The sequence below is a fragment of the Uncinocarpus reesii genome, genomic scaffold (genome assembly GCF_000003515.1).
Source record: "Uncinocarpus reesii 1704 scaffold_3 genomic scaffold, whole genome shotgun sequence".
Lineage (NCBI taxonomy): Eukaryota > Fungi > Ascomycota > Eurotiomycetes > Onygenales > Onygenaceae > Uncinocarpus > Uncinocarpus reesii.
Window position 1 is genome coordinate 2,372,786 of NW_003052498.1, and position 24,230 is coordinate 2,397,015.

The 24,230-nt window shown below is 49.2% G+C and overlaps 7 protein-coding genes across 7 annotated transcripts; 3 read left to right on the forward strand and 4 right to left on the reverse strand.

Annotated features, from left to right (window-relative positions):
• Positions 1-1,216: 1,216 nt before the first annotated feature.
• UREG_05590 (diphosphomevalonate decarboxylase) lies at positions 1,217-2,492 on the forward strand (the record flags this gene model as incomplete). The annotated part of the gene is made up of 2 exons (XM_002584855.1): positions 1,217-1,284; positions 1,349-2,492. 2 exons carry the CDS (start codon positions 1,217-1,219, stop codon positions 2,490-2,492), a joined length of 1,212 nt encoding a protein of 403 aa, XP_002584901.1.
• Positions 2,493-3,585: 1,093 nt separating this feature from the next.
• UREG_05591 (uncharacterized protein) lies at positions 3,586-7,108 on the reverse strand (the record flags this gene model as incomplete). The annotated part of the gene is made up of 7 exons (XM_002584856.1): positions 3,586-4,038; positions 4,093-4,226; positions 4,288-4,959; positions 5,012-5,102; positions 5,219-5,637; positions 5,832-5,924; positions 5,977-7,108. 7 exons carry the CDS (start codon positions 7,106-7,108, stop codon positions 3,586-3,588), a joined length of 2,994 nt encoding a protein of 997 aa, XP_002584902.1.
• A 1,091-nt stretch (positions 7,109-8,199) lies between these two features.
• UREG_05592 (ATP-dependent RNA helicase DOB1) lies at positions 8,200-11,682 on the forward strand (the record flags this gene model as incomplete). The annotated part of the gene is made up of 6 exons (XM_002584857.1): positions 8,200-8,919; positions 8,971-9,061; positions 9,117-10,178; positions 10,229-10,824; positions 10,880-11,445; positions 11,502-11,682. 6 exons carry the CDS (start codon positions 8,200-8,202, stop codon positions 11,680-11,682), a joined length of 3,216 nt encoding a protein of 1,071 aa, XP_002584903.1.
• A 578-nt stretch (positions 11,683-12,260) lies between these two features.
• UREG_05593 (uncharacterized protein) lies at positions 12,261-13,118 on the forward strand (the record flags this gene model as incomplete). Its single annotated transcript, XM_002584858.1, has 1 exon — positions 12,261-13,118. The coding sequence occupies one exon, from the start codon at positions 12,261-12,263 to the stop codon at positions 13,116-13,118; it is 858 nt and encodes a 285-aa protein (XP_002584904.1).
• Positions 13,119-14,516: 1,398 nt separating this feature from the next.
• Positions 14,517-15,949, reverse strand: UREG_05594 (uncharacterized protein; the record flags this gene model as incomplete). Its single annotated transcript, XM_002584859.1, has 4 exons — positions 14,517-14,644; positions 14,695-15,295; positions 15,358-15,576; positions 15,638-15,949. The coding sequence occupies 4 exons, from the start codon at positions 15,947-15,949 to the stop codon at positions 14,517-14,519; spliced, it is 1,260 nt and encodes a 419-aa protein (XP_002584905.1).
• Positions 15,950-16,489: 540 nt separating this feature from the next.
• On the reverse strand, positions 16,490-18,428 carry UREG_05595 (uncharacterized protein; the record flags this gene model as incomplete). Its single annotated transcript, XM_002584860.1, has 6 exons — positions 16,490-16,715; positions 16,784-17,308; positions 17,368-17,625; positions 17,679-17,747; positions 17,805-18,050; positions 18,178-18,428. The coding sequence occupies 6 exons, from the start codon at positions 18,426-18,428 to the stop codon at positions 16,490-16,492; spliced, it is 1,575 nt and encodes a 524-aa protein (XP_002584906.1).
• Positions 18,429-20,037: 1,609 nt separating this feature from the next.
• On the reverse strand, positions 20,038-23,690 carry UREG_05596 (uncharacterized protein; the record flags this gene model as incomplete). The annotated part of the gene is made up of 3 exons (XM_002584861.1): positions 20,038-20,944; positions 21,025-23,105; positions 23,157-23,690. 3 exons carry the CDS (start codon positions 23,688-23,690, stop codon positions 20,038-20,040), a joined length of 3,522 nt encoding a protein of 1,173 aa, XP_002584907.1.
• Positions 23,691-24,230: the final 540 nt, after the last annotated feature.

The window sequence follows — 24,230 nt, forward strand, 5'->3', positions numbered from 1 at the left end:
AGTCGCACTCTCAGTTTAAAATTGAGCGTTCGCACTACGAGGAACCAACCTTTTAGGCCGTATAACTAATCCGGTGCGAAAGCAGTCGAAGATTCTTTTTGCACTCCCGCGCACAATCACCTGAAGCCTTGCTCTTGCAATGGAGCCGAATTCGGATGCCGGTCTGACAATTGAAGTAGGACGCATATATGGCGATTTGGCAGGGGTGATGGCCCCGGATATGCCAGTGACATGCTATTCAATAGCATCGTTCATGAACAACGGGCCTGTGGTACCATTTTCAACTGCATTTTATGTTACATGCAAGACCTATATTGGACTTGCGCTATGGCCCTGCTATAAAGGTGATTTGGATCTATCAAGGCTTTGAGCAAAGCCGAAGACTACTATAAAGGTACCGCCAACTCCCGTTGCTTCCCTATGATTCCAGGTTATTTCTCTGCTTTAAAACACCTGGGATTATATAAAAAGGTAGAACCCCATTCCAGAAAGCATGACCATCGCATAGCTAACAATTCACATTACACAGAACACCAGACCAAGTTCAGACACATGATGCAGTTTGCTCTTGTTGCAAGTCTCCTCTCCCTCGCCAGTGTTGCTGCTGGTGCTGTCTCTTGCAACAAGGTAGGCACCTATGGCTGTGCCTTTCGGGACGATCGCTGGTTTGTTACGATCTGCAACCATGACCTAAAATGGGAACTTCAGGCAAAATGCGGTGGAGGGCAGCGCTGTGTGAGAAAGGGTGAAGCTGGATACTGTGTTGGATGAGAACAAGGCAAGATTACAACCTTCAAGCCAGCTTGACAGCAGTGGCAAGCTAGCTAACGGGCAAATAGCAATTCTATACCGATGGCCGATAGAGCGAACCTAGCTGTGTTGTGATGTCCTTGGAAGACGGTGATGGGAGGCTGGCAGATTGGAACAGGCTCATGTTTCTGGTCTCTGTTATGCGGACGGATAAATCGCACATATTTCCGATAATCATTATAGCAAGGCCAATTGCCAATTGATTGTAAACAAAAAGCTGCCCGAGATTGAATATGTTGAAAGTGTTGGGTAGTCAGTGACCGTTTGGCCCAACTAAACTTTAGCTACGAGGCTCTTTGCTCACCCCACCATCTGGCATCAGTTATCAACCACCCTCCCCATCTCCCTCCAGAACCCTGAACAACCCTCAATTCTCAACTGAAAAGGCCCACGAACCGTCATCACCATGGCAGGCCATGATTCCACAATCTATCGCTCCAGCACAACTGCCCCGGTGAATATTGCTGTCATTAAGTATCCAAGGACCCCGCCTTGAGCTCTTTGTTTCGGGAGCGGACAACTAATCGCTGGTGCGTAGGTACTGGGGAAAGCGAGATGAGACTCTCAATCTCCCAACAAACTCCTCGCTCTCGGTGACCCTTTCTCAGGCCGATCTGCGCGCACACACGACGGCTTCATGCTCAGATAGCTACCCCCACGCGCAAGGAGACACCCTGACCCTCAATGGTACACCGCAAGACATCCGCGCCTCCAAACGCACTTTAGCATGCCTCTCCGATCTACGCATCCTCCGGCGGGCTTTGGAGGACGCAAACCCGTCTCTCCCCAGGTTGTCTGCGTTCCCTCTCCGCATCGTTTCGGAGAACAATTTCCCAACCGCTGCCGGCCTCGCAAGTTCTGCTGCTGGGTTCGCAGCCCTGGTTCGTGCTGTTGCGGATTTATACGAGCTGCCACAATCGCCCAGTGAATTGAGCCGGATCGCCCGCCAGGGATCGGGCTCCGCTTGTCGCTCGTTGATGGGTGGTTATGTTGCTTGGAGAGCCGGCTCCAAAGGAGACGGTAGCGATAGTATTGCTGAGCAAGTGGCTCCTGCAGGCCACTGGCCCGAGATGCGTGCATTGATCCTCGTCGTAAGCGCTGCGAAAAAGGATGTTCCTAGCACCAAAGGCATGCAGTCCACCTTCACTACTTCGACGTTATTTCCAACCCGTGCTAAATCGATCGTCCCCGAGCGGATGGCGGCAATGGAAACTGCTATTCGGAACTGGGACTTCAAATCCTTCGCGGAGATCACTATGCGTGACAGTAACAATTTCCATGCGACGTGCCTGGACACTTGGCCACCGATCTTTTATATCAATGATGTCTCTCGCGCAGCCATCAATCTTGTGCACGAGGTCAATCGGATTGCGGGAAAGGCAATTTGCGCCTATACCTTCGATGCTGGTCCGAATGCTGTTATTTATTATCTTGAGAAGGACTCTATGCAGGTGCTGGGTACATTTAGGCAGATATTGAAACCTGAAACGGAAGGCTGGGGTGGAGTTGAACCAGTCCGCGATTTGATGGATGGCTTGATGGCCACTAGCACAGGGTCAATGGAGAAGCTTGCTGCTGGTGTTAACCGTGTGATTTTGACCGGTGTTGGTGAAGGCCCTGAGAAGGTGAAGAACCACCTTGTTAGCGAAACTGGCGAGATTTTGATCGGCTCTGGCAATTAAGGGACTGTTTAATGATTTTCCTTCATGATACCCAAATATCTGTGAAAAGTTGCTTTTATATGCGACAAGAAATGCCCGTGATCCAACAAAGATACCACCATGCTAGACCAAACTATTTACAGTGATAAATAATTCCCTTAAACTTTTGTTTTGAGCTCTCCTTTCTTTAACGCTTCTCTGGATCTTCAATCTCCCAACCACGGTCAACCACCCAGCAACGCCAGCTTCTTGAATTCCTTGATAGCGGGAGGCTCCTTCGGCTTAGCGTTTGCATCCAAACTGTCCCAAAATACGCCCTCTGCACCAGTAGTTACTCTTTGACCGGGGCCTCCATTTGCTTCAATATCCTCGGATCCTTCAGCAGCCGGAGCGGCTTGGGGCCTAACTTCAAATACCTCATCCACGCAGCCTCTGCACATATTCAACACTTCATCAAGGTTCTTTTCTACCACGACAGCCCTCTCTCGCATACCCCTTCTTAGCATAGCCTGTACGAGGACCTCTACTTCTTCAATTGCCGTATTAACCCTCTCGATCAACCTACGGACACTGTTCACCAGATACTCCTCCTCGTAAACAGTTCCCTTTTTGCCTCGGGCGCGCTTTCGTTCTTCCCGACGACGCGTCTTGCTAGTTTTCCTCGACACCGATGTAGAACCGGTATATCTCGTGAACATGCTCCGACCCGCAATCGTGCTGGCATCAGTAGGCGCGATGGAGATGTTATCTGGGATGTCAAGGCCCTCGGCTCCACCGGCTGGCTCCCCGCCGAAGAAACCCAGCGGATCTGCTGCGCGGCGAACACGTAGCTCTGCTATTCTGGGAACTTGGGCGAGCAACTGGGACCTGCAGTCCGCGAGCAGTTCGATCAGCGTTCCCATGGTTTCACCCAAGGAGCTATCCACAATGTCCGTAACGAGTGACTGGTGACCATGTAGTGCAAGAATGCGGCACGCATCGCCGAATTTTGAGCCACGGCAAAGAAGGCGTGCCGCGGCGGGTATATCATTTAGATGATCACGGCAGATACTCGCGGCTGAAACATAGTCTTTAATCTCAGTGAGGGCGCTCACCAGCGAGTGAGCCAGGTCTGTCATTTGAGATTCAGGCAGTGGAACAAGACTTGCACAATAAAGGCACTCTTGCCACATGTTGGCGATCTTGTATGCTTCATAGGCTGATTGGTACAAGGCAAGCGATTCATATGCTTCAACCATGCTGTTAGCAATTGCTGCGGGAAAATGAGCGATACAAAAGGAGTCCCACCTATTGCTGCTTCCTTGTGTTTGGACTGGTCATACAAATAGTCGGCATATAGCTGGGTCATATCGCGAAGAAGATCGGGCTGGTATTTGTACAGTTCCAACGCTTCACGGTATAACGCATGTTTGATCGTGTAAAGTTTCAACTCATCGTACTCGTGAAGGGCATGCAAACTTTTCAGGGCTTTTGGGTATCTGCCCAAGTGGTTATCGATTTCGTATCGTCGACGAAGCTCGGTTAGTCCTTGTAACTTTTGGAGAAACGGGAGATATTCTCTTGGATCCTGTATGTGCCGTCAGACTAAGTTCAAATATGCAGTATCATGTTCGATTCTCACTCTTTGTGCTTGTTGAGCCACTAGCAAGGTAAGTTCTAGGTCGTATAGTCCCAAAGCATTGTTGAATAGCCTAGCTGCATCCGTGAGAAAACACATATGCTCAATTGCTTCTTCTGCCTGTTCTGCATTTTGATCTGTAGTCGGACATTAATAGAGCGGTTCAGTTCAACAAGAGATAGCATATGATCTACGTACCCCGTAATTTTGCGACAAGCTGAAGACCTGCATCTAGATCCGGAGGAGATTTACAAACATGAGCAGTGACAAGATTTTGAAGATTGGTCTCAACACGATTCGCAAGTACCGATAGAAAGGCATCACAGATCTTGTTGACTTTGTTCTCTTTGTTGGGGTTGGGCATGGGTAGGAGGCCAGTTGTCTGCTCAGAACCGATAGTATGGTCTCGTGCCTCAGTATGTGCGATCTTAAGCGTGTCCTTGTATAGAGTTTCGGAAACATCTTCATTTCTAATCGCGGCAGTCAGTGTAAGTGAGCTGAGTATTGGGGAGGGCCATGCAGTATACTTCAAGCGGGATAAGAATTCATCAATAAAATCAATCCGTTTTACTTGGTCAATGAATAGTTGTATGCTAGCCATAAATTGCTCTGGCATGTAGTCATGTAAAATATTCATGTCTACCATATGGCTCCTGCATGCCAGGTATGCGGATCGATACTTTTTGCTCTCAATGTATTTACGTATGCCTGCGAGCACCAATGCGCGAGGGTAAATAGTTTCGATATTCCCACGAGGCATTTGCAGGGTGAGAGCGAAGATTGAAGACATCGCTGCCACTAACCTCGCACCTCGCTCAATACTTCTGCAGCGCTCGTCAACTTCAGGAGTATCACCAGGTATTTCAAGGCCTGGAAGGATGGGTTAGCTGCGTCTTAGTTGATGGGAGGATACAATTCGCACCATCAACGTTTGTTATATGAACAAACTTCAGCAGATGCTGGGTGGTAGTGAAGATAAGATGGGCTGAAGTAATTAAAAACGATGTGCAATTCTTTACCAGTAGCCGTTTATTAGCATAGAGAGAGCCGGACCGTGAAAGCGAGAACAATATGTGCTTCAGCAGATTAGAATAGATCATCAGGCAGTATTATATGCAATGTAACTCACCCCTTTTTCTGCAGATGCAGTCGCACTGGCCCAGCTTGTTTCCTGAACCGGGCTTTCGAGCCAATTAATGCAAGGGGCATTATTGTCTTCACCAGTTAGCATATAGGAATATAAGAGATGTTTCTGATTTGGGCTTGCTCGAGCAACCCATAGTGCATCTTGTTCCAAGTTAGAGAAGATAAATGAGAGTCGATCCGACTCAGTAGACGCCAGAACAGCTGTTGTGTTTTTCGTGTCGAGGTTGATTTTTTGCACTTCTGCAAATGACATATCAGTCTCCATTAGAACGTACACGTCCGTTTCACCTTGGATCGCGATGTTTCTCGGTCGCTTTACTGTCTGGGGAAAAGCGAAGAATGAATCGAGCTCCGGGTCTGGTGGTGGGACGGTTTTGAGTTGCCATGAATAAACGGCAATGCCTTCATTTGTCAGTACCACGATTCTTGTCCCTGACTTGCTAAATGCGACGTCGATTGCGTTGTATTGTAATTGGACCTCGCAAAGAGCCATTGGGGGAGGGACCGCGGCGACTTTTAATGGAGAAAGCTTCAAATTCCCTATGAAGAAGTCAACCCTGCGGCGTTAACAGGTAGCCTGCAGGAAAGGCACTTACTCCCGTCAATCACGCCAATGGCGCCAAAATCATTCGGCAGTATACAGGAGCCTCTCGAAACGTCGAAGACCCAGTCCAAATCCATGAGAGAGCCTGCGAAGGTAGTTAGACGATAAAATCCATGTCGACTGGAGCTAAGACGTACTCGAAGAACTTGCTGCAAATCGGATTGGCTTTTCATGATGCCAACGGAACGTGCGCAAGAGTTCAGTTTGGTTAGTCTCAAAACTGAGAGGAACTTCCTGCTTCAGGTAGTAATGATAATTGCCCATCGTCCAGAGTTGGATCCTATCTCTGAATAGAACGGCCAGCACGGTCGAATCTAGATTCCAAGCCAGGTCGATCGACGATGCCCAGGTGTCTCTATCTTCCTTTTCCAAGCGAAGCGTGAATTGGCCGTGCCGAAGACCATTGCGTTCAAAAAAGGCCACATCGATGCGATCCTCAAGCCGCTGTATGCCGGCAACTAAATTTCCAGAAGGACGCCAGCTTAAAGCACCTTCCAGCCCATCCACAGGCTCACTGACACTGTCTAGGACGCCCTCCCGGGAATACACCCGAATCACACGCCGGGATCCGGGTTCAATGCTGTTCACAGCGACAAAAGCACCGTCTCCTCTCCAACTAATACAAGTCTTTCCATCATCTAAATCACTCAGAACCCCCTCGTCTACCTTTTCTGGCATTGTCGGGTCGCGGAGCGCTTTGGCTCTTTTGCCTTGGAACTGGGTTTCCTTTTTGCCCCATCCAACAGAGACATGTTTCGAGATCTTCAGGTCATCGCCGGAAAAGGCAATGCTTGCAATGCTGTCAAAGTCGCGAGTCATATAAAGCAAGGTATTGGACCTAGTGGTAATCGCCAGGAGCTCCTCATCAGGCGCCCACGCCGCGGCAGTGATACCAACATCCACGGAGCCAACGATTTCAATTTTGTCTTCTCCGGGTTGCGGGGCCTCTCGCACAATGATGATATCTCCTCCCTCGAGAACCAAGCATGTAACCAGAGTGTCTGGAAAGAATTGCATTGACAATATACGATCGCATTTTAACTCCGGGAGCGGACATGGCGCATCCCAAGAGGCAACAAGTGGGAGTTCCTGGTTGGGACTGATGTCTGCATCCTCCTCTTTTCGTCTCAGCTCAATGATTGCGCTGGTTTCAGTTGGACCAAAAGCGCAAAGGACAGAATCCGTTGCTGGGTCCCATGCCGTTGCAGTTAGCGGCAGCCCCTTGGGAAGTGGAATCTCCGCGAAACGGATATTTTTTAGGTTGCGCATCTTTCTTATGTTTGGAGCTCGAGGAAGATCTCATGAAGAGGCCAAACAAAAATTCATAGACAAGCCATGGGCTCGACCGAATCACAGATGTTGTACTTTAACTTCTTTCGCTTGGTGCGTTGTGTTGCTCGGCTTGTCGATGACTTTTTATGAGATTTTCTCATTTTGGGGTTGGCATCCAACCAATGATCTCATCTGGGTTCACAGCTTACCAGACGCCTACGAAACAGAACCAAAACACATCACGACTACAGATGGTGACAATTCATAGAAATACAGATGAGTGTAGCTTTCTCATATTTGAATTTTGTACATTTTGCAATCTCAAAAGCTGCGTTATGTCAATCCCACAACCGGTGCCCTTGAATCTTAAGTAGTGCATGTGGGCGAAAAAACGAATTGCTCAGCGAGTCTTCATGGTTTGCCAGACTACGTACGAGAAAACGAATTAGCAACGGGATTGTGACGTGGATGAAGGTGAGAGTGTCAAGCATACCGGCAATTCCGAAGGGCATGAAGAATCCGACACCTAGCCAATGTATTAGCAACTCGTGAATGTGTACCCGGTAGAACGCAGGAGTGTACCCATAAATGCCCAGTATCTCCAGAAGAAGTGCTTTGTGAGAGGATTGAATGGAAGATTGCTTCGTGGACCTTCGGGATAATGGAATGGACTGCTGAACTGAGGGCGGGTGGCATGGAAGCCACGGCGGGTGACAAGAGAAGTGGCCGTTTTGGCCCGGAGCGTAGATCGCGCAAACATCTGACCAAGTTAGCTACAGAGTAGCCAGCGCCGTCCTTGCAGGGTTACTTGCCTTGGAGAACAGAGGTAGAGACGGGTGGAATTGAGAGCGTTGTTCGGCCAAGTCAGAAGTGCATTCTCGCCTTTCGATCGTCTGGATATCCGAAGGGTAACGTGATTGCCCTTCGCGTGATTAGTAAGCCTTCATGTTTGTCCGGTGGAATGTTTATCCGACCGGCGGTTTTGAACCTCCAGAAATTATTTTGATAGCGATTGAAGCACGACGCACAGCGAGCTCACACCGAAGGATCCCGTGGGAGCCTAACTCTGCAATCAGCAGTCGCACGCCATGGACGAGCTATTCGACGTCTTTGAGGCGGCTCCGGCGTCGGGAGCTACGCCTAGCCAACCTGCGAAGCCTCGCCCGAAGAAAGATAAGAGCAAGAAGCGACAAGCAAACGGCGATGTCAAGGAAGATGCGGTCATAACAGATGTGAATGGGGCCGACCAGATCTCGGCGCAAAGCGAAACCGAGCCTGTCCTCGAGGTGCAGACTGAACAGCCCGAGCCGAAACGGCCCCGAATCGAGCCAGAGCCCATTGTCGCGGATACCTTTGAAACAGAGCAGTCCCGTGAAATTGCAGCTTCAGCGGGATTGCAAACCACTCAAGAAGGCACTGCCGTGGTTCTTTCACATCAAGTTCGACATCAGGTTGCGCTGCCGCCGAACTACCCTTACGTTCCTATCTCTGCACACAAACCGCCTGAAAAACCAGCCAGGACGTGGCCATTCACGCTAGATCCCTTCCAGCAAGTTTCCATTGCCTCGATTGAACGAGATGAAAGTGTCCTTGTCTCTGCTCATACTAGTGCCGGCAAAACTGTGGTCGCCGAATACGCTATTGCCCATTGCTTAAAGAACAACCAAAGGGTCATCTACACAAGTCCCATAAAAGCGTTAAGTAACCAAAAATATCGAGAATTTGCAGCCGAATTTGGTGACGTCGGATTGATGACGGGCGATGTGACAATCAATCCCACGGCTACGTGTCTTGTCATGACCACAGAGGTGAGATGATTATACTGTTTTCATGCTGACTCCTGGCTGACCCTGATATAGATTCTGCGATCCATGTTATACCGTGGCTCCGAAATAATGCGTGAAGTCGCTTGGGTGGTTTTCGATGAAATTCACTACATGCGAGACAAAAGTAAGGCTTATAGCCTCCCTGGTTCCTGAAATAAGCCACTAAATCCTTTTCATAGCACGGGGTGTTGTCTGGGAGGAAACTATTATCCTTCTTCCTGACAAAGTCCGCTACGTCTTCCTTTCCGCGACGATTCCTAACGCCATGCAGTTCGCGGAATGGATTACGAAAACCCATGGCCAGCCGTGTCACGTAGTATACACTGATTTTCGACCCACTCCCCTTCAACATTACCTTTTCCCCGCGGGTGGTGAAGGCATTCGCCTCGTGGTTGACGAAAAAGGGGGCTTTAGGGAGGAGAATTTCCAAAAAGCCATGGGTGAAATCGCCGATAAAAAAGGCGACGACCCCGCAGACACCAATGCTCGTGGGAAGGGAAAAGGAAAGAATAAGAAGACGAATAAAGGAGGCGAGAAGGGACCATCTGATGTTTTCAAGATTGTGAGAATGATCATGATGAAGAGTTATAACCCAGTTATCGTATTCAGCTTCAGCAAACGAGAATGCGAGGCACACGCCTTAACCTTGAAAAACCTAACTTTCAATGACGACTCCGAGAAGGACATGGTTTCAAAGGTTTTTAATAGCGCTATTGAAATGCTTTCCGACGAAGACAAAAAATTGCCGCAGATCGTGAATCTCCTTCCACTTCTCCGACGTGGAATCGGTGTGCATCACTCCGGCCTGCTGCCCATTCTTAAAGAAACCATCGAAATTTTGTTTCAAGAAAACTTGATCAAAGTTTTGTTCGCTACGGAAACGTTCTCTATCGGATTGAACATGCCAGCCAAGACGGTGGTTTTCACGAACGTCAGGAAATTCGACGGCACAAGTCAACGATGGCTAACACCGTCGGAATTCGTGCAAATGTCTGGCCGTGCCGGCCGTAGAGGCCTTGATGACCGGGGAATCGTCATCATGATGGTCAACGAAGAGATGGACCCTACTGTTGTGAAGGAAATCGTCCGTGGTGAACAAGACAAGCTCAACTCGGCATTCTACCTGGGTTATAACATGATTCTCAATTTGCTTAGAGTGGAAGGGGTGTCTCCGGAGTTCATGTTGGAGCGGTGCTTCGCCCAATTCCAGAGTGCATCGAGTGTTGGGACATTAGAAAAAGGTGAGTCGCCATAGCTGACTGGTAAATAGGACTATTCTAACCGGTAATAGAGCTTGAGGAACTGGAATCCCAGCGAAAGAACATCATTATTCCTGATGAAGGGACGATTCGAGAATACTATGATTCACGACAACTGTTGGCTACGTACAACGAAGAAATGCGCTTAACGATATGTAAACCAGACTATTGTCAGCGCTTCCTCGACTCAGGACGCCTTGTTAACGTTCAGCACGAAAAGCATGATTTCGGCTGGGGTCTGGTTGTCAACTTTCAACAGCGCAAGGCTCCTCGCAGTATGCAGGAGGAGTATCCTCCCCATGAGAGCATTATAGTGGACGTTCTTTTAAATGTTGCCGAGAACGCCCATTTCTCCTATAAGTCCGACCAAATGTTGCCCCCTGGTGTCCGTCCTGCCAAGAAGGGGGAAAATTCCACGATGGCTGTGGTTCCTATGGTGCTTAGTTGCATCAAGGCGTTTTCCACGATGCGAATCACGCTTCCAAAAGAATTAAAATCTGATGACTCTAAGAAATATACGGCAAAGGTACTCGCTGAAGTACAGCGGCGATTTCCAGACGGCATTCCGGTTCTTGATCCCATTAATGAGATGGGGATCAAGGAGGAAGGATTCAAGCGAACTTTGAGGGTATGCGAAGCCGTGTTGATTGCTTTTGGAGTTCGTCCTAACATGTTTTATACAGAAAGTCGAAGTTGTTGAGGCACGTTTATTAGCAAATCCTCTTCATAACTCACCCCGACTACCGGAATTATACGATCAGTATGCAACGAAAGTGGAATTGGGCAATAAAATTAAAGATACGAAACGGCAAATTTCTGTTGCCATGTCTATCATTCAGCTTGATGAGCTGAAGTGTCGGAAACGTGTGCTGCGTCGCTTCCAGTTCATCAACGAATCAGAGGTTGTGCAGCTAAAAGCGCGAGTGGCTTGCGAGATTAGCAGCGGTGACGAGCTCATGTTGAGTGAGCTATTATTCAATGGTTTCTTCAACACTCTCACGCCTGAGCAGTGCGCGGCGGTACTGAGCGTTTTTGTTTTCGAGGAAAAATCAAAGGAGACTCCGCCGATAACGAACGAGGAGCTGGCGAAACCACTCCGCGACATTCAGGCTCAGGCAAGGATTATTGCAAAAGTCGGGCAGGAATCGAAACTTGCGATTAACGAACAGGAGTATGTGGAGAGTTTCCGATGGGAATTGATGGAAGTTATCTACCAATGGGCCAAGGGAGGGTCGTTTGCAGAAATATGGTATGTTGATCCGTGTCCTTGTGGCACAAGGAAAGCAGAGCTAATCGGATATGCAGCAAAATGACGGATGTCTACGAGGGAAGTTTAATTCGAACGTTCCGACGCCTGGAAGAGTGCATGAGACAGATGGCACAAGCTGCAAAAGTGATGGGGAGTAGCGACCTGGAGTCGAAATTCGAGGCGTCGTTGTCGATGGTGAAACGAGACATTGTCGCCGCCCAATCACTCTATCTCTAAGGGAGGGTTTGTTTCAGACGTGTTAGCAGCATTTGTACGAGTTTGGTTAAGGGCATGGCGTATCATCTTCCATTAGCAGGGTCCTTTGATTATGGCGTATCTTTCGAATAGAGGGCAGAGTACTCCTTGTAGGACTAGTTTACCAGTTTGATATACCAAAAGCAAGCGATCCTCCCGCAAAAAGAAGGTGTTTTCTGGATTACGGTTATTTTGTTGCCGGCGCAACCACACAGCTGCAGCGGTGTATCGTACGGTACGCCTTCGTTACTAGCGGCGGCGTGACCACCTCAAGAAATGTTTCCTGCTCGCTCGCTCCAGCACCTCCGCCTCAACATCTCCCGCTGCCAGCTCTGCTGCTCCAAAGGGCGACTCCTGTGGCCGGTAGCTCCCACGCTCTCTTACCGCTGTCGGCATCATGAACAGCTTGGTGGCAACCCCACCTGTCCCTCCACATTTCTACGAGAACAACCGATTCAACTCCCCGTCTCGATTTGGTGAGAGAGTTCCTGACGCCAAGAGCAGAGCCGCTGGTGATACAATGGCTTATCGTGCTGACTGGGCTTTTGATAGCAGCCTCAATGAACTCAAGCGGAAGCCGGAAGCGTAAAGCAGAAGATGACAACAGCTCGAGTGATCACGACACCCGAATGTCTGCCTCGCCGACAGCCTCACCGGCATTCCTTACCAAACCCCTCGCAACTCGTCAGATAAAACGCACAAGACCGAACCTTTCTGGGCGAGCCTTGTCGCTTGGTCGGCTGCTGGAGACTCTAGGCAGTGATGATCTTCGATCAGTGCTGCGAACCCTGTGCGATCGGCACCCTGAACTTGGCCAGGAAGTCGTCGATGCGGCGCCTCGGCCCAATATCACCTCTGCCCTCCAAGTGCTGACCAACTATCAATCTACGCTGCAATCATCTTTTCCTCTCGGTGGCAACCCTTCCTCGGATTACGCATTTAACCGTGTCAAACCGCATGTGACAAGCCTACTCGATGCCCTCAATGACTTCACTCCCCATTTCCTTCCTCCAAACGAAACGCACACTTCTACCTCGTTGAACTACCTCGACGGTGCAACCGAGATCATTCACCGTCTCCCAAGATGGGACACCCCACATTACAATTTACATAAAGAAACTGCCTATGAAGAAATAGCGAAAGCTTGGGTGTTGGTAATCCGCGAGGCTAGCAAGCGTGGCGGTGGCATCCAACTGCAGTATGGGGAATGGGACCAGAAGTTAGCCAAACACAACCAGACCTCGGGGGGGAAACTTCAAGAGGCTGTTAGTGAGCTGAGCTCTAGCCTTGGCTGGATGGCTGGCCACTCTGGTCACCCTGCGGCTTCTGGTTACCCTACAGAGACTGCCTCTATCCGGCAGCAATTGCTCTCCGGCACGTATGGCGCTGGCCTACCGCTCAAGGTTGGTCCGTGGTGATTTATTTCAGCTTTCTTCACAGTCTTCCCCTCTTGCATACACCAACTGCCATGTCTCCTCATTACTCCACTTCGGGGCAAACCATTTTGACACACGACATCTTTCCCTTAACCAAACCTCTTGAAACGATTACGATACCTGTTCGATAGCAATAGATGCGGGATTTTGCGACCGGAGTTTAATCTGCTCTTCCCTTCATTATACCGTATTTCCTTGTCGGGTTTTGGTGTTGGCGCTCCCTTCTAAACTCTTTGTTATCATTCTGTTCTTTCTTATGGTCCTATCTTATCTGTGCTTTCCCTTTATCAGCAGATATAGTGGTGATCCTCTTCCACCTGTTACTATTTTCTTCTGTCATCCTGAGATACAAATCTGTCCCGATACTGGTGATTGATCATGGACGTTGTGCCATTCTCGCCAGTATTGCGCCATTGCTGCTAACTACACATACATTTATTATGGTTTTTCATATGTATTTTGCTCATTTGTATGCAACGGAGGGTGGGGAAACATTAGTACAGTGGAAGGTGGCAGCTAGTTTCTTTCCCTTCCATACAGAACAAATAGATTTGAAAACTTCTGCCGACTAAAAGCGAGTGATTGGCCGGTGGTATTTTGACGAGAGACTGGCGGTGAAAGTAAGAAAGCTCTGGTTGGAGGAGCACACCTCCCAATCGAACAAAGTGCAAGCACACACTCCATCCTTATGTGACCTCGCCATACAAGCGGGGGATCCAGTATTATGCATGCTCTTCGCTCTCCGCCTCCAACCCTGACTCAAGCTTCGTCGGGATGCCGCGTGCCAAGGCATTCTATTCTTAGCTCTGGCCCAAGCAACCCCGGCATGCCGAGCCATCTTGACCGGATAAGCTGATTATCCGTAATATACCCGACGGGCGCGCGTCTGCGATTTCATCAACGAAGCTCGTAATTGAGACGCGGGACTTTCATTGAAGTTGAAAAGAGGTGAGCTGCAGCGTTGAATTGAGTTGAAAGTGAATCGCGGCAGTCGCGATATAGGATATTCAGAGGGAAAGGAGAAAGCTTGGAGAGACAATGGTATCTTTTTGAACTCATCAACGAGCCTGATGCAATGGAGCAATCAGGGGCCCCTTCAAAGGGGCCTCTTGAATTTGTCCAGATTCTAATAAAATTGATCATCAACGCCAATCGCCGGTCCAACCTCCACGCATGTCCATATACACTGTAATCAACAGGACTTATCATCAATGTAGGATGGCCTGCAATCTATCTGTCCATCCTTGTATATATTTCCGTCTCGTAGCACTCAATTCTCAGGTATTATGTGCTCAAATTTCTTTCAATCGTATTGGCAACGAAAAGTATGAACACGAAGAACAATGGTTCTCTTATGGTTTTTTAAACGGCATGAAATGTTCATCTGGATAGACAGGCTTGCTCAAGCGCCAAAGCTCGATATCGAGCGAGTAAATCCGTCTGCGCAACATCAGGCTGATGTTGAAAATTGAAATGGGCGGCGAGCGCGGTGCCAATAACATTGACCGCTATAACTTCAATCAGCAATTACACGTCAAGGAGCATAAAACAGACTTACGTCTCAGATACTTCTTTGGTAGCTCCATGACTATCATCTCCTCATCACTCCTCTCCTTTGGCCAACTGTCAATATCGCTATCCAAGATATCATCTGCCATAACGGCCAGCACATTAATCCTTATGCGTTCGTTGTCCATATTCCAAGGACGATTGAACTTGTAAACATCCAAATTGTCTGACTCCAGATTCTCAAGGAACGAGTAATGCTGTTGGGCAGCAATAGCCCAGCTGGTATACGTATCACCCCACACTTCGTATTTCAGCTTTGATACCGGTGTGCGAGCAATGGCCTTGTCATCCTCAACACGAAGCCAGCGATGGCCTTTTGCTGGCGGTTTTGCATCCATTGCCCATGTGAAACTAGGAGGCCCGTCCCAATGCGGATGCTCTGAGGGTCTCCAGGCTTTGTTTGAGCTAACCTTCTTGGTTGCGTTTCCATTCTCATCTAACTCAGGGAAGTAAGGGTGCAATGCACCGAAATGATAGTGCATGAAAGACAGGGGGGGATTGTTGATTATATTCGCAGATACGGCAAAATCATCGGGATTTCTGATTTTGCGGTCCACTATTATAGGAATCGCATCGTCGGCTAGCCAAACCTGCATATAGGCTGTTAGCTGAGGCGCTCTCCAGGGTATCTAATAAGCTAGGAAAGACTTACAACATCGTCATCAACTTTGACGTACATTTTGCCCTTGTCTAAATGTTTCCAAATCTGCCGAAATTCTGGACCCTTCACTTTTCTCCCAAGGTCCAGTTTCTTATATCGCTGCGGCGAACTGGAAAGTATTTTATTCAAGTATGCAAGATCGTTCTTATTTTCCGTATTCACAACCCAGAGTACTTCGTCTAGCCACCCGCCGTTATCCACCATGTTCCTCTATAATGTCGAAAAGTCAACTAACAGCATGCGCGTGAGAGGTAAGGGAGTTGGCACAGACCTCCAGATAGCAATGCATCGACTCCACCCTATCTTTCCGTCCGAAGAACACAAGACCAGATATAGTTATATTCTCCGGTTTAACCAAGCTCGTGTGAATGGGGTTCCTGTCTTCCGCATGGCGCATGGGACCTCTATTATGTGATATTCCAACCGCCGCATTTCGCTGGTAGAGCACATTCATAAAGATGAGCACGTTCAAGAGGGTCAGAACGATTAGTCCCAACAAGGTTCGTTGTCCTCTGAGAGCCGTGAGGAAGAGTTCTCGATAGGTTTGCTTCGGCTCTGCGAGGATGCCATTGCTGCTCGACATGGCGGAGAAAGGAGGAGTGATGCCACCGAAGTGGTTGAAGGTAGGGGGGAAACGGGCGTCGTCACCATGCGTCAGCCCAGGGTTCAGGCCCGATAACGTGACATATAGAGGGACGTCACACGGATAAGTTATAGTCAAACGAGAGAACCATGGAGAAAGAGAATTCTGCAGAGAGACGATGCTTTGACTGAACACCACCCTAGAGTGTTTTGTGTCGCGTGCGAGCGATCGAAGCTGAGAAGCAAGCCGGCTCGCGCCTAGCCCGTAGTGCTTATTGGCTCCGCACGCCCCTGCTAGCCGCCTGCACCGCAGGGATGCAGCCCTGGATCTTTATGGAGCACGAGAGATTCTATGGAGTACAGAGTGCATATATTGGAAAATAGCTGTATGCCTACGTAGATTCACTCTATTTCAGATAGTACGCAAAATCAGCCCCTTCATCCCTTTCCCAGTCCAACTCACCATTGCCCATGAACCGGAAAGGATTGGACGTGTTGTATCTGATGTCAAAGTCCTCGCCGCGTATTGATTTCAAAACGGCTACATACACGGCGTTATCAGCGATACGATCATGCCAAATATGCGGGTTCTCATCTTACCCATAAAGTGGACGATGCTGCCAGGATACATCGCAGTGACGATACTACTGTCGCCTTTGGCACTCTTGTACCAAGCATGGCAGTTCTTGGACCAGACCGCCCGCTTCAGGATCTGCTGCGCATAGCGGTTATAGTCTTGCACAACAGAGCCCTTCACTGCGGTTGACCTATGACGCGGACTCGTTAGTGCACATTCCCGAGAGAAACTAACTCATATGACGAGCCCGAAACATACTTGATGTCCTCCGTTGCGATTTTTTTCATCCAATCCAACATGTAGTCGGCGCTCCATCCCAGAGTTGGAGGTATGGAACTATGGCCAGACGGAAAATTCGGCCCTCCAAACATAAAATAATTAGGCATCTCAGCGGCGCAAATGGAAAGATATGCTTCTGGCTTGTCCTTCCAGGCAACTTCTGGTGTCTGGCCATTGCGACCGACGAGCTTCCAGGACGGTATAAAAGAGTTGTTGAATCCTGTCGCGCACACGATCAGATCAAACTCTTCCTCGCCTTCTTCTGTCTCAATGCCGTCTGCTGTAAAACGCTTGATGCCACTAAAAGAGCATCTGGCATTTTCCGCCTGCAAGGCTTCCAAATATCCTTCGCCAGGGCTGATACGACGGCACCCGAGCTCATACTTGGGTATTAGTTTTTCGATCAATTCAGGGTTCTTTGCCAATCGTTCTCTCATCAATTGATCGCAGAGACCAGTTAAGAATTTATTCTCCTCGGACCCGGAGACCATTACCTTGAACACGCTGTTGACACTGCGCTTCCCATTAGGCATGGTTTCAGGCAACAAAATGGAGAGACATACGCCGACTCAACTTTCTTTCGGTATTTAAGGAACTCATCCGGATTGTCCCGAAAGTTTTGCTTCTCCTCTTCTGTAAACGCGAAATTTTTTCCGTCCTCGATCAAGAAGCCGCAGATATTCGTCGTGACCCAAGTTGCGTGTCGTATGTAATTCACGAGCTTTGCTGCTTTCGGTTGCAGAGCCGGTACCACTTGAATCCCTGAGGACCCGTTGCCAATGACGGCAATCCTCTTTCCTGTCCAATCGTAGGTTGGATCCCTTGCGCCAATATCAGCTATGAAGTACACCCTCTGTATGCAGCAAGCACTCACCATTGGGCGGTATGTAGAATCTTTCCCTTGAACGATTGGAAACCCTCAATTTCCGGCCATTTCCACTGCCTAGTATACTGCCTCAGTACTGTGGCAGGAATTTATATAAAGGGCAGAATGACCCACTGCAGCTGTCCGCTCGCGTTGATCAGGATATCAGCCTTATCCCGGAAGAGGCGCCCCTTGTTATCTAATGTGAGCTCCCATTTCCCCTGGCCTTCGTCCCAGATAGACTCGACGAGAGCCGTGTTGAAGATAATTTTCTCCTTTAGGCCATATTTCTCCGTGGTGTCCAGTATGTATTGTTGGATCTCTGGCCCACTAGTGTAGAACTTGGACCACGACGGGTTGGGTTCGAATGGAAATACATAGCTATCTGCTTCGATAAGAATCAATTCCTATCAGTCTCAGACAATGTAACTCACGGGCCGGTATATCACTTTTCACGATCAAGGTCAGCAATGGCCAAACAAAGCATCTGTGACAAAAGACCACATACCATCCAACCCCAGGGTATGTATTCACCAGCCAAGTGCCTCCAACTTCATGATGTTTCTCATAAATGGTAAAGTCCACAAAATCAAGTGGCCGCTCATGCTTGAGCTTATGGGCCAATATCAAGCCCGCGAAACCTGCGCCAATACACACGACTCTGAGCCGTTTTGGAGTGAACGCAAACCGGTCAGGATCAACGGCCCAGTCGCCTGCCGCCGCTGAGGCAATAGGCTCATCAAACCCGTTCGAAACCATGGTCACGCCAAACAAAGCTGCATGGGATTTTGTGGGCAGATTGAACGGGGGGGTTTGTAGGACAAGGCCGTCCCGATCATCCTCCAATCACGCAGATGCGAGAACCGTGGTTGTTGGAGGGGTTGGAATCCATGCGGCTTCGGGTATCGCAATACGAGCATCAACGGCGGACAAGGATCTCAGCGGTTTGCGCACCCTGCGGGGGAGAGGGTCATGGAGTTAGTTAGCTCTCCTCCCCCAGCACGCGGAATCCAGAATCAGCTCACCATGTTCGCCGTGCTTGAAATAGCAGTCAGCTAATAAGACGTTAGGATGAGGGAATCCATCCTGCTCGGCTCCTCCACGATCATCTTGCAATATCCAATGCCTGTTCCTCCATCCGCTTCGAACCCTTGACCAACGGCATTCAAGCGGCCCATTCGAACCCACACATCATTCAGCACGCCTGCTATTTCTCGTGATGCAGGGCACATACCGAGCCGTCCTATAAATATCCCCCAAAGAACAAGGGAAGGTCAACCAGGCGGCAAGCAATTGTTTTGAAGGCCGACGGCCAAGACCCGTCGATGCAGGGCCAAAACCAACAATTGCCCGCAAAAGCAATCAAGCGGAGGCCCAAGTTGAGATTTTCTTTTTTTCTTCCCACGGTGCAGAATCAGGCCCTGCCGCCCTGCGCTGCTTGGCGAAATGAGGGCGCAGTTCAGAGATCAACGCATTTCAACATGCACCCTGACTCGATACCCTGCATTGCATGAGTTAGGACCATCAGGAGTTGAGTCTCCAAGGGACTGAACGCCAAATCGCGGGCCTGGGTCTTCCATGTCCAACTTCAGCTCTGCTCTGCCCGCAGGATTTGTGGATCATGTGAGGGGATGAGAATCACACTGCACAGATACTGGATGAGATCGAAAGAGATACTGAAGCCAATATTATGACCTAGGGATCTTTTAGCAGTTATGTCAATTTATTTTCTGGTATCCTAAATAATGTTTACAAAGAACCTCAAAAGAGCTAATGGGATATATGTCAGTCCAAGATCAAAGACAGAGCCCCTTCCAAAACAACAGTAGGGTAATATAGTGAACAGGAATCAAAACTGAGAACGGGAATCAGGATCCAGAACAGGAACGCATCCTAGAGCAAAAGGGTAGTGAGAAAAAAAACCAGTCCTCCCATGTCCATCCATTTCCATGCAAACCAAGAAGCAACAACAGCAAATGTGGAGGTCTAGCGCTTGCGTGCTTCTTCGACCTGTCCCACTGTAAGAAAAGCCCTTGGTATCCTCTTCCATGTAAACGCAAGATGTATCCCATAATCCTATTCCCATTTTTTCTTTTCCGGAAAGAGCAAATAGCCACCGCCGTTGGACCTACAGAATGGAGAAAAAAAAGAATCACAAACAATTACCTCCAAGACAAGCATGGGCTTACAAGCGAGAGGGATATCAAGAAGCAGAGCGCGCACAAGCAAAATGTGATGTAAAACACACAGCGGGTTGAAAAGTACATGCAAGTCATCAAGTCATTAAAACATCGAAACAGGCTGCAAAGAAGTTAAAAGCAAACTAGGGTATATGAGCGGATGTGCTATCGAATAAAAACACGTAGGACTAGCTGGTGGCGGCAGCTGCTGCTGCAGCAGCTTTTGTTTTTGCACTCTGCGTCCAGGCTAGGAAATCGAATTTCTCCTTTGCGTTTTCGCGCGAAAAGATGGAGAAAGCGTTCGCGTCTCCGGGCGAGTTGCGCTGCGTCGATCGTTCTCGAGGCTCAAGGATCAGAGACCGTCGGTAGTAGTTCTGGAACCCCTTCTCGCCGGCCGAACGCACGCGAACCAGCTGATCCTGGATCCAAGTCTGTAGTTCAGGAACTTCTGTCAGTCGATATGGGATCTGGAACCGTTGAAGCTCGCTGATAATTTTGGCGGTTTTCATGTGCTTATCGTAGTTGATGACTTCAATCGAGCCACCATCCGCTGTAAGTGTTCGAGTGTCTTGGTTGCCATGGTCAACAAATGTCAGGTCCGTCAAGTATGTTCCCACAAATGGCAAGCATGGAGGCACATGGTTCTGGATACGGTGTCGCAGAACAGCGTAGTTTCGGGACACATCGACGATTTCCCGAAGGGTTTCTAGAGTGTTCTTCGTTTTCTGTGAGACCAGTTCCCAGGTTCGCTTGAGGCGCGAAATAGTCGACGAATTCAATGAGCAAATGATTGCCATCAAGCTGTCATAGTTATTCAGTTCGAGGCACTTTGATGCAATCTTAACCCATTGCTTGATCACAAGAGCTCGTTTCTTCGGCTCTTCCAATTGCAGAATGCAATCAGCAACTAGATTCGCAAGATCAGTTGACAGTGTCGACATCGCACGGACATTGACGGCCAAGGAGCCAGTCTTCTTCATCCACTCAGTACCAAGGAGTTCTTCGGGGAGGATGGCACAGAATATGCTCGACTCTTTCAGAGTGAGCTGCCGAGCCAACTCCATCGGATCAAAGTCCAAAATGGTGATAGTCTGACTGCCATTCCTCCATTGCTTAAGCAAGTTCATTTGGCTCTTCGAAAGGATTGGAGACGGCAGGGGTTGATCGGGATTTACATATTGAGCAATCGAAGTATTTGTCTTGCCCATTGATGAAACCAATCGTGGCACGAGGGGACCGTGAGAATTGACACTTCTTCCACGAGTTCAATGAGTCGTTGTCCGGCAGTCGGCAACGTATCCATGAGCTTTGAGCGTGCGAAGCTCAAGATGCATGGCAAGGCGCTATCGTCACAGTCATGGCGCCAATGGGCTTCCAACCACCCCTTGAAGATGTTTGACACGCGAAGCCGAACTGGGCCGCCAGCTTTGGCGTTGTCGCCAATATAATCGTACCGATCGATCAAGGCTTCCGCAAACTCAACTGGAGTTGCAAAGTGGCGGAAAGTGAGGTAAAACGTCGAGACAAACATGGCATCCGGCGTGGATTCGTGAGCAGTGAGTTTCTCAATAAGGGCTCGAAGACTCCCACCAATAACCTGGCCATCCTTAAACATTAGTTCATGTGCAAAGGTCTTTTCAAGAATGCACTCTTCGCTATCCTCTCCTTGCTCCCCGTCGCTATGGTGAATCGAAGCCACATCATCCTTCAACGGGGGCGGCGGTGGTTGACTATCATCAACAGCCGTAGATGGGCGGCTGGAAATGGTAACCTGAGAATCATCGATCGTATCCACGCAAGTTCGTTCGGTTTCAACACTCGTGACGCCTCGAGTTCCCTCTCCCTGCGATTCGGCCTTTTCCTCTTTGTTTTTAGCGTGAATATAGATAGGAGGGTCCTGGGTCTCTCCAAGGTCGGTGGCGCCAAGAAGGGAGTCATCCAGATCAGTGAATGAAGAGAAAGCCGCGGTGAATGGTTCATCCAGTGTAGATGTTGGGGTATCGATGGCGGTAGTAATAAAGCTCGGTGAAGGGGTTGTGCCTCCATCCGTTGTCAGTGAAGGTGTCAACGAGGATGTTGACAACGAACAGCTAGGAATTTGTAACGGTGGTGGTAGCCGTGTAGAGCGTTCATTTGTGTCCGATTTGTGGGAGTCTCCATTAGCGGACAGTATTTTCGGTGTCTCTGTATCCAAGGCTCCTCCAAAATCATCCGGGGAGGAATCGCTTTTGTCGCTATCCGCAGTCGAGATGCCTAGGCCAACAGCTTCAATATTTTCAATCTCAAAATCTCCAACTTGTTCCAACACTTGTCGAGCTTTGGCAACGCAGTCACCTGCTCCGCGCACACAAACAGTCGCAGCATCAACCAGACGTTTTCCCTCGTCCGGCATGAATATTGTTTCATCGTCGCTGCCATTTGCAGGTCGGAAGGCGTCACGCGCAGCATGAACAAGTTCTGTTATTCGCTCGTACATTGTGTCTTTGGCTTGCTCCAGAGCCTCGGAGCGGTGTAAATCATGCTCCCAGACTTCTTCAACAACAGAAAGTAGGACACGGCACGATTGGACGGCTTGTTGGGTCGTTACTATGAGCTCCGTTGAAGAACGAGAGTGGAGATGAAGACCAATGAACGAGCCTAGGACACCGAGGAAATCGTCAATGGCAGCGTTCAAACGTTCGCTAGCAAAGTTAGGGTTCCGAACGGTGGAGGAGGTGGCAGTATAAGATATTCGATGTGAAACCGAAACTCGTTTAGCTTGAATTAACGATCGGCGGTGCTGGTTAGAGTCATTGTAGGAGAGCTGCGAAGGAGCACGGGAGCCAAAGGACCGGTTACTTCGGGCTCGACTTTCTACCCGTGAAGCAGCACTGACGGACGATTCCGGAGTCGATCCCCAAGCACTGTCTGATATTCTAAACGATGAATCAACGGGTGGGGTGAGTGGTTCATCATACATGCGAGTAATAGAACCGCCGGGACTCATTTCTTCCATGACTCGGGACAGACCAACTTCCTCATTCCAGACATCCATAAAACGTACGCCACGTGTGACTATTCGAAAGGCCTTGAGGAGCATTTGGTCAAAAACATTATCAAGTGAGTCGTCCAATGGTGCACCATTTGCGATATCTCGTAGATTCTTGGCCATTTTCGCCAGCGACGAGAGATCGGAGAGTAAAGCTTTCCGGTTTCGCCGGAGCCCAACGAGTCTCTGTACCAGCTCATCTTCCCGTTTTAAACACTCCGATTTTTCCTAGTCTGAATTAGCTTCCACCATGTCGGATGCTTCGCTTGGACTACATACTAGAAGGAAGCGCACACCAGCGATAATGCCTTTCATATAATCCTGATTTCCAAATTGATGTAGAGTCGCGCATGATCCCGCACGGATAACATCCCAGAAGTCCATCAAGGCCTTCAACAGCGGACGCATGAGTTGCTGGTCATACGCTTCGCAGTAATTGGTAGGGAGCCATCCTCGAGCACCAGTGTCGAGAAGCGTGCCATCAGCCCAGCCGTTGGTGTGAACGGAATGTACAAGCACGAGATCACCCTGGTCTAGCGGGAGAGTGACGGTAGCAGACGAAATTGGAGCGCCAGGGTGGAAGGGATAGAACGCCCGCAGGTAGTTTGGAAAAGCCGATCTCTCTGAGTTGCTTCGATCCACCATGTCTTCTCTTGAACTATGGGGTGTCAATGGCGGTGTCATCCGTAATTGGGTTTTCAAAGCTGAAAACAAGCGTTGATTGGAAATCGTGCGGGTAGAGAAGGATCCATGTCGTAACTGTGACGGAGCCTTGCCATGGGATAGATTCAAAGGGGCGATATATTCGTCCATTATCTGGAGTGCGAAGCCTCTCACAGACTGCCGTGCCGTCCCAACTTCAATTGGCCCTTAGCCTAGGAGCATGGTAATGGAGTTTTGCAAGCCTAAAAGCGTTGGAATCACAAAAAGCTATCATATCGCTCGATGTTAGCATATATTAGGCTGTGCCAGGTATTGCTGGTCACTCGTACCTTTGCCAGTGAAGCCTCGAGGCGGAGTTATCAAAACTGTACACAAGCCACACCAGTGGTCGACAGTTGTCAAAGGCCTGGATACTCAAGCAATGCAGGTAAAGGGCTGATCTGAGGATACAGGGAGGAGCGTAGTCAGCAGTGCCGGCACCAGCGACCAGGCGTATAGTTGCAGGGCTGCCGAATCTGCAAGGCAAATCGGATGCAGGTCAACTTGCTCTAAACAAAAAGGATGCTCCGACAGCACTGGGACAATGGCACCAGCAGCATTGGAGGACGAGAATCGAAGACGCGAACTGCAATAACAGGCACCGAGAGCTGTCAACAGGCGAGTCCTCGCGGAGGTGTGAGGAGGAACAGG